This window comes from Pogona vitticeps, chromosome 14, assembly GCF_051106095.1.
Source record: "Pogona vitticeps strain Pit_001003342236 chromosome 14, PviZW2.1, whole genome shotgun sequence".
Lineage (NCBI taxonomy): Eukaryota > Metazoa > Chordata > Lepidosauria > Squamata > Agamidae > Pogona > Pogona vitticeps.
Genome location: NC_135796.1, coordinates 12,152,588 through 12,165,115, shown reverse-complemented (window position 1 = coordinate 12,165,115; position 12,528 = coordinate 12,152,588). Strand labels below are relative to the sequence as shown.

Sequence of the window (12,528 nt, the reverse complement as noted above, 5' to 3'; positions counted from 1 at the left end):
TTTTCTCTTCCTTCTGCCTGGTCCGGAAAAGGGGGAAACGAGAAAAAAAAAGCACTCTCCATGAAACTGCCCATTTGCCAACCCTATAAACTTCATTCTCCACGCACAAAGAAATACAACGGTAGGAAGTTGTTTCACATCCGAGCCAAGATAAGGTCTTGGGAGGTTTATTATTTTTGGTGTCTGATAGCATCGGGGAGAGAAGAGGGGGGGGGACCAGAGGGCAAAGCATGGGATCAGGGGATCGGCCTCCCCATGGGAAAGGCCGAAGGAAAGACAGACAGATAGCTGAGCAGGGACCTCACCAGCTGGTCGTCCCAAAGGAAGTGTCGGTTTCACCGGCTGAAACTGATCTTCCAGAGTCCCTCGCTCAGGCATTCAGATGTGACATTGTTTTGGTGGGGGGCACGGGAGGGGGGGGAGAACCTGCCCCTTACCGCAGATGGATAATACGGTGAATCATATATTATCTATAATTAGATCCCCCGTCGAGAAGGCAGGTTTTCCTTTTGTTTAATAATTTCCTACACCGACATCAAAGGCCTTAAGTGTGTGTTTTGTGTTTTTTTAAATCTTGTTTTTAGAATGCAAACACATTTCCCATTTTTTTGCGGAAGGGGGAAAAAAAAAGCTCACATCAAACAGCCAGCCCTGCCCTCCGTCCCTGGAGAACGCGGGGTTATTCCTTTACCCTCCACGTTCTTCAAAAATAGATGCCACCTCCTGAAAGTTGGAAGGGCATCTTCTGTATGAAAGTTTCTCGTCTCGATTGGCTCGAGCCTGAACACAGCGGAGTGAAATTCAACAAGGATAAAGTGCAGAGTTCTACACCCGAGGCCGAGGGCAAATGGGGAGTTACAAGATGGGGGATACTTGGCTCCGTGATACGATGTGCGAGAAGGAATTGTTGTACATGAGTAGGTGAATATGAGCCGGCGGTGCAACGTGGCTGCAAAAAAGGCCAATGCTATTTTAGTCTGCATTAACAGAGATATCATCTCCAAATCCTGTGAAGTATGAGTTCTCCTCTATTCGGCACTGGTTAAGCCTCCTCTTGAGTCCTGTGTCCAATTCTGGACACTGTACTTGAAGCAGGAGGCTGAGAAATTGGGAGAGGTGGAAAGGAGGGCAACAAGGATGATTGAGGGACTGGAAACCAATTCCTGTAAAGAAACACGGAAAAGAACTGGGCCAGGTTTAGCCTTGAAAAAAGAAGACAGAGGATAGCAATTTTCAAATACTTGATTAGTCATAAAGAAGAGGGGCAGGGTCTGTTTTCGATCATCCTAGAGTGCTGGACACGTAATAATGGGCACGAGCTACAGAAAGCCAGATTTTTGGTTGAATAACAGGCAATACTTCCCAGTTGTTAGAGCAGTACGACAATGGACTCATTTACCCTTCTGAGTGCTGCAACGTTGGAGGCATTTAAGAGAAACTTAGGCAAACGTTTGCCAGATATACTTTGATTTAGATTCCTGCATTGAGCAGGGATTGGACTTGATGGCTTTGTAGACTTTTTCCAAACTCCATTATTCTATGATTCTGTGAAAATGTTCCTCAGTGTGACACAGGTTTTTTTTCCCCCCTCGTCACTTGGAATATTTTGTTTCTGTTCCTCACCTTGCAAGATTTAACTGGGTTTGGGCAATACAGAAGTGGTTGAGGTTCCTCTAAAGAGCAGAGATGGGATTCTTCAATTTCTTGGACTATATATCATATCATTTCCCATTTTGGGAGTTCTACCTAACTCTCACACACCTTAAAGACACCTGTGACTCACCTGGGAGAAAAGGCCTAAACTGAAAAGAGATTAAGGCCTAGGTGGGCTTGGTTTTCCCTAGCTTCCTGTTCAGAAAGAAAGTTCCCAGCTTGCACTGGGGCAGGAACAGGAAGTTTGGGTAGAGCTAGGCCTAGCTAAGCCTCAAAGCCTTCTGGCTTTGAAGAGAGCGACATACTGTGTGTAATTCCTAGGTAGAAGTCTCAGCATATAGTAGTATACTTTATTACGGTCAAAGACCAGTAAAACCAAATCAATATTGAAAAATCGCCTGTATAGCAAGGTATCCGTCCCTAAACATAGCGGGGAGCCATTTTATTTACCCGGCGGCCATTTTGAAAGCGCCGATCAGCTGTTGAAAAACCATCGTTTTGCGAAGAATCGGTTCCCGAAGCAGGGAACTGATCATCGCAAAGCGAAATTCCCCCATTTAGACCATCATTTTGCGACCGCAATTGCAAACGCAAAAAGATCGTCATAAAGCAGATTCGTCGTAATGTGGGGTAATCGTAAAGCGAGGCACCACTGTACAAGATGGACCCACTCCCTCAAGGAAGCCGCAAGCTTGGGTTGACAAGATTTGAGCAGGGCTGCTGAGGCCAGGACATTTTGGAGAGGGCTCGTTCCTAAAGTCAGAGGGAACCCGACATGCAACAACAGCGATGCTCCTTTTTTTCCCTTTGACTATTCAGGTTTTCCAAATCCCACTGTTGCCTCTTTATAACCAAACCCCCCTCTCTTTCTTCCAAGGCCGAGCCCCTGACACCAGAACGCTTAATTTGGAGGTAGCCGGAGTGAAAATAAACGCGGAGACGGGAAAGATCCTTGTTGATGCAAGAGAAGCCACTTCAGTTCCCCACATTTATGCGATCGGAGACATAACAGAGGTAGCCGTCTACATAAACTTCTCGACAATAACAGGAAACCCTATTTGTTCCTGCTGAATAACTGGGGCTCATTTGTCATCATATTGCAGCACATAACAGTGTGTTAGCCCCCACCCACCCAGCCAGCCCCCTTTTCCATTTTGGAAAACAAATTGCATTTCTTCCAACCACCCGGAACAGTAATTTCCTCCATACACAACACCTCTGCATTAAAAATTATTACTGATGCTTATCAGGCAGCCCATTAAATGGAGCACCGCCTGGCACCAAAGCCTTTTTTTCAGTCCCGATATCAGTTCTGTCTCTGAAATAAATAAGTATTTCTGCCTGTGGAATCGAAAGACACAGAACTTCTTTGACTGAGCGTGTGTGGTTATCTGAATTCAAAACCCATACTCGTGATTAGAGAGGTGATGAATTCTGGCTATTTTTTTTTTTAATTTTCATTCTTGTTCATTTCACGCTCAGCGAGACCCCTTGACAAGGGATTTTTCCGAGTCCCACGAGATTCCTCACCTCCAGGCGAGAACAAAACAAGGACTTCTCTTATCTTCTCATCTGGTCAAAGACGACCGCAGGGACCTGCTAAGCACTCGGGGAGGCTAGTGCATTTTGGGGGCAGCTACAAAGAAGGAGCCGCTCTGAGTTAAATGGCTTTCTTACATCATTTTAACATGATGACAGTTACAGGAGAAGGAGACAGTGTGCTTGTTTTGAAGAAACGCTACATGCAGAGGGTTTTTATAGTAAGGGTTGTTCAGCAGGGAATTGCCATTGTCGTATTCTGCGCAGTACTAACAAGAGTTAGCTTGAGTGTCACCACTATTGCTTCCTTTGCTAATGTCACCATTAGCTATTCCTGCTGCCCAGTGGCTGCCTTTGACGAGGCTCGATGCCTCTTCGTCTGGTGTCTCAGTTATTGCCTTGGGTAGCCCTCCTAGGAGTCCAGGTCCGTAATGGAATCTCTTTGTTCATCCAAAAAGGGGGCCATCAAGTGTAAAGATACAGTGGTGCCTCGCTTGATGAGGATAACCCGTTCCAGCAAAATCGCTGTAGAACGAAATTGTCGTCAAGCGAAATAAAAAAGCCCACTGAAATGCATTAAAACCTGGTCAATGCGTTCCAATGGGCGAAATACCTCAGTGTCCAGCGAAGATCCTCCATAGGGCGGCCGTTTTCCAGTGCCTGTAATGTGAGAAATCTGTCCTAAAACACAGCGGGGAGCCATTTTGAAAACCCAATGATCAGCTGTTTTGATCATCGTAAAGCGAAAAATCGGTTCCTGAAGCAGGGGACCGATCATCATCAAACGAAAAAACCCCATCCAATCATCGTTCTGCGATCACAATAGCGATCGCAAAAAACAAGTCGTCAAGCGATTTCCTTGTCTAACGAGGTAATCATCAAGTGGGGCACCACTGTACGTTACTGGAGACCAAGATCATCCATACTCCTGTATTCTTGATCACCGTGTATGGGCATAGAAGCTGGACAGTAAAAAGATGACGGGGGGAAAATTGACTTGTTTGAAATGTGGTGCTGAAGGAGAGATTTGCGAAATTCTGGACCACCAGAGAGATGAACAAGTGGGGTGCCCTGGGACTGCGCAGCTTGCCCAAGGCTACACAGGCTGGCTGTACCTGCAAGAAGCATCGAAACTCCCAATCTTAGACAGCTGAGAAAAGCATCATGCACATTTTGGAGGTGGTGTCCTTTGCACGGTATAACTCTGAGCCCTTCTAATGGCTCAGGCTACAGGATATAGCGAATATTGAGCAGAATATCAGGAAAAATGCCTTAACTGTTAGAGCAGTACGACAATGGAACCCATGACTTAGTGCTCCAACATTGGAGGCATTCAAGAGAAGGGACTCGATGGCCTTATAGGCCCCTTCCAACTTTATGATTCTATGTGTAGGCAGAACACACTGGACAGTCCACGTCTTCCAGCAAGTCCAGTCAATGGTAGCTGAACAGGATCATGTCACGCACGAGTTGCAAAATGAGCAATTCCATCAACTGCCTACTTGGGGAAATCTTAAAAGCCATTGTTTTATGAAGATCCGGGCGTATATCTGCACGGCTGTTTTAGTAATTACCTCCTCTTTCTTGCTTTGCTTTGCTTTTTTTTTAACCGAGTGTTTGCCAGAGCATTTTGCAATTTTATCTCCTCCCCCGATCTCCTGTTAGGGCTCTGGAATGCCAAAACAACATCTGTATTTCCTGCCACAGAAATGACTGGCAACCGCAGTTTGGGCAAACATGTGTCGCGGGCGGGGAAGATCAGCTTTCAGCTGGCAAAGAGCTTTCACAGAAGATCTTGAATGTCAGAACGCTTTGTTTGGAAAAGAGAGAGCGTTCCTTCGTCTGTACCTTGGGATAAATCCTGAACATGGGGACCCACATGAAATTTTAATTTTTTTGTTTCTGCACTGTACAGTCCATTTCCTCCCTGACTCATCTCTATAATGACTGTCTGAATAGCTCAGTGGTGTATGTATCTGATTACTTTTATGTATTATTTATTTATTGCATTTATATCCCGCCTATCTAGTCGAACGTAGGAGTTCGATTCCCCCACTGTGTGCCTCCTGGGGAGAAAAGCCAGCCTGGGTAGCCTTGGGCAAGCTGCACCGTCCCAGGGCTCCCCCTAGAGGAAAGGAATGGTATGCCACTTCGGAGTACACTCTATCTAGAAAACTTTGAAAAAGGCTCACCATGTCACAATCAACTTAACGGCACACAGCAACAACATCATTTCTACAACAAGATGCACAGAACAACTGTGTCTTTGCCCAAACCAGGCATGATTTTACAACGTTCTTGGCTGCACTACACGTTTTCGCCCCTGAGAGATAGCAGTGCCCCAGGGGTATGAGCAGATACACAACCTGGCACACCAAGAAGATCAACCTAATTTACCCGCCATGCTCCTGGGCCCTGCAGCAGGCATCAGCGAAGAGGATGATTACCATTGGTTCTTGCATCCGTTATCTTTCGAACCCTGTGCTATTTTTAAAGAAGTCGTCTTCGTTTGCTTGTTGTCATTCCTTGGGACTTTTTTTTTTTAATCTAATTTTTAAAACTTTTTGGTCAACATTTGTTAGGGTCGCCCAGAGCTAACACCGACAGCGATCGCCGCAGGGAAATGTCTGGCTCGCCGGTTGTTTGGCCAATCTGCAGAATTGATGGATTACGATAATGTGAGTAGTTGATGAGTCTCTCCCCTCCCCCTCCCCCCTCCCATTCCTATAACCTTTGAAATTAAATGAATCCGTGCAAAAATTGGTTTCCAGCAGCACAATCCCATTTGGGCACAAATCCATTTTTTTTGGGGGGGGGAAATGTAATGCTTAGTGCCAATGCGCTGTTGCACTGACATATTGTGTTGGATCTCAGCGGTGTGTGTGTGTGTGTGCAAATTCTAGTCCCCACTTGAGGCTTCAAATCCATTGGGGAGCTCCCTTGTCATTGTTTTGACACTTCTTTACTGCCCCATAGTGTCAAAACACTCTCTGGGCATTTTAGAATAGACTTTTGTAAACAACAACTTTCCCCCTCCCCCAAGCATGCTGGGTACTGATGTTACCAACTTTAGAAGCATGGAAGGCTGAGCTGATGTTCAAAAATCCATCGGGGCCAAACTCAAAACATGAGCAGAGGCTTGACTGCAGTACTGCAGTTCAACCACTGTGCCATCCAACGTCAAGAAAGGCGATCCAGAAAGCAGGATGTGAGAATGAAGCAGTAAAGGAGGAGAGTTGTATGTGCCATTTTGAGCTCAAGGGGGGGTTAAAGTGGCCTATAAATGTAGTCGATCCTAAGTGTCTTAATTAAGGTGGGTATGTAGAGGAATGCTTCATGGCACCAATCACAGGAGTGCTGCAATAAAACATACAATGATTTTTTTTTCATTAAAGATGCTCTGGCTGATACTATTACCGTATTTTTTTTTTCGTTTATAAGACGACCCAATGTATAAGATGAGCCCTGCTTTTCTAACCCCCAAATTAGAAAATTTGATCTCCGTGGGGCTTAGGAAGTGGGTAACGCAGCCGTGAAAGGGCTTCAGGATCAAAGGGGTCGATCGTTCAGCCCTTTTACGGCTGCTTTACCCGAAGGGAGCCTTTCCTTCCTTTTTTGCTAAGCCCTGTGGCTTCGCAAAAGGCAGGGAAAGTGGCTGCCTTCCGTGTATAAAACGGCCCTCAAATTTTTTGTCTAATTATTTAAGGGAAAAGTGTCGTTTTATACACGGAAAAAATATGGTACTATTCACTTTGGTAACTGCTGTCTGGACGGCTCAGTGAGTTAGGTCTCCAGCTGCAGAGCCAGAGGTTGGTAGTTCAATTCCCCACTCGGTCTCCCCTAGAGCCAGGCTGGGTAGCCTTGGGCCAGCTGCACCGTCCCCAGGACGCCCCCTGGAGGAAGGGAATTGGAAACCACATCTGAGTATTCTCTACCTAGAAAACCCTGAAAAGGATCAAATTAAGACAGAATTGACTTGAGAGCACATGATTATTATTACAGTGGTGCCCCGCATAGCGAGGTTAATCCGTTCCGGATTAACCTTCACTATGGGGAAACATCGCTATACAGATCAAAAAAAACCATTGAGCCCAAAACTCACCGTTCTGCGATGTTTCCCCATGTTCCGGTGGCATTTTGGGTGTTCCGGCGACCATTTTGGATGGTGCCGGCGGCCATTTTGGGTGTTCCGGCGGCCATTTTGGGTGTTCCGGCCACCGCCAAACAGCTGTTCCCCCTCGCAATGCAAAGAAACATCAGTATGCGATCGTATTAGCGATCGCAAAATCCACATCGGTATGCGGATTCATCGTTAAATGGTGCGCTCGTTATGCGAGGCACCACTGTATTATGAGGTTTGGTCTTCCAGAGGTAACCATCTTAACTTGGTGAGAAGCTTGTTTCGGAGAGTCTGCCCAGGCTGAAGGAAGGCATTATCACCCCTGCTTTTCATCTGGGAAGACGGGAGATAGAAGATTAAGGTCCTGTTTGCTCCACAGAAAAACCGTGGCCCAAATGAGAAGCCACGGGTTCGTGGTTCTAGCCCCAGCAATATACGCCTTGCAGATGTCCTGTATCTTTTCTAGTTTACCCCTAGCCCTAGGCAGTGGCCGTGGGGACAAGGCAATTAGGGCCCCGATCCTTTCGCTGAAAGGTAGAAAGGATTGCTTTATGTCATACAGGTGCCCACAACCGTTTTCACTCCCCTGGAATACGGCTGTGTCGGACTCTCGGAAGAAACGGCTATGGACCGGTTCGGAGCGGATAATATAGAGGTAAGCTGACTGGATAGCTTAGTCGTTTCAGGATCTGGCTGCAGAGCCAGATGTTAGGCGTTCAATTCCCAACTGGGCCTCTTGTGTATCCTTGGGCAAGCTCCACAGTTCCAGGGTGCTACCAGAAGAAAGGAACGGTTAACCACTTGTGAATGCAGTAGGATCCCCCAGTTGACGGGATTCACTTATCTGCTGTATGAAAAGACTAAATAAAAAAAACTCTAGAAATACATACTTTTATGTATATCCAGGGTGTATTTACCAGAACTGACCACTAGAGGGACCTAGAGAGCATGCAATATATAGTATTCGATAGTTCCTCGTTTTTCGGCATCAGTGGGGGGGTTGGTTGGAGCTGATCCCCCACAGATGCCGCTGTCCGACCATATTGGGTATGGTCACACTGCTATGCTTTTTGGTAGCCCTCTTGGCAAAACCGTAATTCTTATCAAAATACAGACCATGTGCAGGATGCATTTAAAAGACTATCAGACACTCATTTTTTTTCTGTTTCCTTTCTATCAGGTCTACCACGCCTTTTATAAACCGCTGGAATTCACTGTGGCCGAAAGAGAGGCCTCTCAGTGTTACATAAAAGTGAGTCGGAGTGGAGAACAGTATGCGTGGTAGATGTTTCTTAATTGTTTATTTGATGTTTCTGTGATTTTCTTTGTGTTTAGATATTTTTTTTAACGTTAAAAAATGATTGACTGCTGGGGATGCAAAACTCCTATCCGTGGGGGTCTAATGCTCTCCATCAGAATTGAGTTGATGGGACATAATTATTTTACAAAGAATCTTGGTTTTCCCAAGAAGGGCACTTATAGGCCTTCTGTTACGTTTGTTCATCATTTCTGGTAACTTTTAAGAACATAAATGTGCCATTTTGCATTATTTGCAAACCCTAAGCAATAATAACCATCCCATTACTGATTGAAAGTTGAAGTCAAGCGCTTGAGTACGGACTTTATTGAAGCAGTAACTGTAAATACAAAGATAATACATCTAAAGAAATGAAGTTGTTGGCCATCAAGTTTTGTAGTTATGACCCAAATAATAATATTGATTCTCTTATTCGGTGTTGTGAAAGCTTCTTTACCTAACGTTTTAAATATAAATTTATTAATTCTTCTTTACAATCTGAATCATTTGCTGTTTTTAGCTGTTAATATTATATTTTTAATGATACAAGCCACCTTGGGTCCTTTATAGGAGACAGACAGGGTAAAAATATTTTAAATAATATACGAATATGAATACTTCATTGCTTTGTAGCCGATCTGGGCTATACTCGAGAACATACTGTATTTTTCTGAGTATAAGATGCTACTTTCCGCCAAAATCATCATGCTAAAATTAAGTGGCGTCTTATACACGGAAGTAAACTGAGAACACAGAGAGAACAAAACGGCCTGTACCTTGCCTCTGTAAACAGGCTTCCTCCAATCAGGAGCCTTATGGAACTGACGTCAGCTGATGATGAACAAACCAATTAGAACACACCTCGTTGGAGGTGGAGCCTGTAGGCTCAGATTCAACAGGGACTCGAAATGTCCGACTGTTCTGAGCCCAGAGGCTGAATCCTCAAAGTTTTCTTAATTTGGGGGTTAGAAAAGAGGGGGAGTGTCTTATAAGCAGGGGCATGTTATAAATGGAAAAATGCAGTAGAGTAAACCATATAATAGAATAAATAAATTACCACTGGTTAAGAGTATAGTTGAACACCAACCAGAAAACAGGTGTTTTGTGGTGGTTTGTGGCTAACCATGAACCACCACAGATCCCCAGAAAAATTAACCAGTTTGCAATTTGCATTTCTAGTTTGTGCTGGGGGTGGTGTTCCTGCTACCTCTGCAGCGCTCTGCAGGTGGTGTTCCTGCTACCTCTGCAGCGCTCTGCAGGTGGTGTTCCTGCTACCTCTGGAGCGCTACTATGGACGCATGCTCAGAGGCAGTGGTAGGCTCCTGACAGGGAAGCTGAGCCTGCTGTCCCCAAGCATGGTACCCATGGCGGCAGCATGTCCTTTTGCGAAAGGGAAAAAAAATTCGCGTTTCGCTGTAGCACAGCCATGTGGGATCCCCGAACCGAACCACGAACCGTCACCGTTCGTCAAACGAACCACGAACCGACGTGTTCCGTCCAGTTTATTTGGTTTCTGGTTCATTTCGTGCCCAAGTCTAGAGAAGGGAATCCAGAATTTAATCCAGGCTCACACGCTTGCTCTCAGTGAACATTTGCCTGTCGCTCGTGGATTGTTTTCAGATGGTGTGCCTGCTCAAGAAGGAGCAGCAAATCCTGGGCCTCCATTTCATCGGTCCAAACGCCGGCGAAGTTATTCAAGGATTTGCCCTTGGAATCAAGTAAGTCTCAGGAATGCTTTTCCTTTGTTTCTTCCCGCCCCAGTTTAACGAAAGCCTCCCTTCTTAAATTACTGCAAGATTATGAAAGATAGTGGTTTGATTTTTTGATATATTTTTTTGGCAGGGTTGAAAAAAAAAACCCTGTGTTTTTGGTTTCTTTAATGTCTCGTTTCCTCTATTTTCATTAGAAGTACTGCCGTCCTTTTTTAAAGACATATTGGGCTTAGTAACGGACATACCAGATTTTTATATTTATGTTTATGAAATACATTTCTTGGCAAATTTTAGAATCAACCCTCCTCCTTCGCCACCCCCACCCCCCAAAAATTAGATCCACTCTCTTGCTGCTTTGGGCTTCAAAGGGTAATAAAAAGGAGCCTATCACAGCTGTCTGTTGGGAGGATAATAAATTTTCATTGAAACATTCAAAAGCTTGTTTTGATTATGTTTCATGATGAGGCTTCTCTTTCGATACAGAAAGGAATCATCAAAGCTTTGAAAGACAGCTCAGGTTTTCTTTTCAGATCCGCACCTATTATTATTCGACATCCTGCCAAGAATGAATGGAAAAGGGTGCTGAAGCTCGCCTGATGTTTTTTTTCTTCAATAACTCCTTTAAAAACATCAGACCAGCTACGGCACCCTCTGGCATGGCGGGTCAAGCAAAGTGGGGAAAAAAATCAGCCAAGAACAAGCCTTGTGCCTCAGAACCGCTCGGGAGCCTTCAAAGCCAACAAAAGGAAAGGTCATGCGATTGATCCGTGGAACTCCCTGCTACATGATTCTGTTTTCTAATGGACCGGGCAGACTTCGGGCTTGTAGGACCCACTTTTTCCAGAATCCCATGATTCCCCAACAGTGGTGAAAAAAAGGGACTTCAGAGACTAGAGATACACTTGTAGTGATGAACGGGTTATCTCTGCAAACAAGCGGAGACCAAGAATTTGTCTTAACTACTGGGCATTTGGTGACTGGATATCTCGGTGGTTTAGGTATCTGGTTGCACAGCTGCAGCCAGAGGTTGAGACTTCAGTTTCCTACTGTGCGTCCCAAAAGAGTCAGCCTGTGTGGTCCTGAGCAAGCTGCACAATCCCGGGGTTACCTCAGAAACGGTTGATATATTGCCCCATAGCACTTAGAGCACTCTCTGGGCAGTTTATAATTTAATTACGCAGGCTACAGATTGCCACCATCGACCCCTGACACCCCCCCACACAAGTTGGGTAGTCAATTTACTGACCTCAGAAGTATGGAATGCTGAGTGAAACTTCCAGCCGGCTACCTACCCTGTTTCCCCGAAAATAAGTAATTAAAGATTTCTTCCTTCCGTCCCACAGCTCCCACGGCTTCCATGCCATGAAGAGGATTACATGGAAGAAAATAAGCCCTAGTAGGACTTTACAGGATGCTTGTAATATAAGCCCTACCCCCAAAAATAAGCCCCAGTTGAGTTTAACTCCGCCCTCCACCCTTGTGCAGCAACCAGAAGATGACCTGACTGCATTTGAATAAATGTAGATGGTTGTACATGAAAAAAAAACATCTCCTGAAAATAAGCTCTAAGGTGTTTTTTGAAGCAAAAATTAATATAAGACCCTGTCTTATTTTTTGGGAAACACGGTAGGCTTGAACCCAGGTCGTGGGTAGAGTTTTGGCTGTTGTACTGCAGCTTAACCATGGCGCCACGAGACGCTGAAGAAGGGAGTGGTAAACCACTTCTGAGTATTCTCTACCCGGAAAACTCTGAAAAGGGTCGCCATAAGGTCAGAATTATCTTAACAGCGATGATGATGATGATGATGATGATGATGATGATGATGATGATGATGATGATGATGATGATGATGGAAATTACCTCCAGTTTTATCCCTAAAGCCACTTCTGATTATCCCCCCAAGCACTCTTTTAGTGCTGCAGAACTTCCGCCTGCAGAAGGCAGACGGCATCATTCTCAGAGGCTATTTTTGGCAATGAACAACTCCCCACTTCTGCCCTGTGGCTTTTCTATCTTCCACATAATCCTCTTCATGGCATGGAAGCTGTGGGAGCTGTGGGACAGAAGGAATAAATCTTTAATTACTGAAAATCTTCCCTGGCTGGCAATGTCATCTACCAGCAGTCATTTTGGTAATTAAAAACTTTCTCCTTCTGGGTCTATGGCTGAAGAACATACGGACACCCAAGACATAGACTTAAGCTAA

The 12,528-nt window shown here is 45.0% G+C and overlaps 1 protein-coding gene across 3 annotated transcripts in view; it reads left to right on the top strand.

Moving 5' to 3' along the window:
* Positions 1–12,528, top strand: part of TXNRD2 (thioredoxin reductase 2) — a 53,264-nt gene that overhangs the window by 34,184 nt on the left and 6,552 nt on the right. For 2 of the 3 annotated variants that reach the window (XM_072983712.2, XM_078381690.1), the window contains exons 12-16: positions 2,531–2,667; positions 5,775–5,870; positions 7,875–7,967; positions 8,493–8,564; positions 10,230–10,327. In XM_072983712.2, the coding sequence (XP_072839813.2) occupies positions 2,531–2,667; positions 5,775–5,870; positions 7,875–7,967; positions 8,493–8,564; positions 10,230–10,327 (496 nt within the window). The remainder of the gene's footprint in view (positions 1–2,530; positions 2,668–5,774; positions 5,871–7,874; positions 7,968–8,492; positions 8,565–10,229; positions 10,328–12,528) is intronic. The other variant, XM_078381691.1, reaches the window with a different exon arrangement.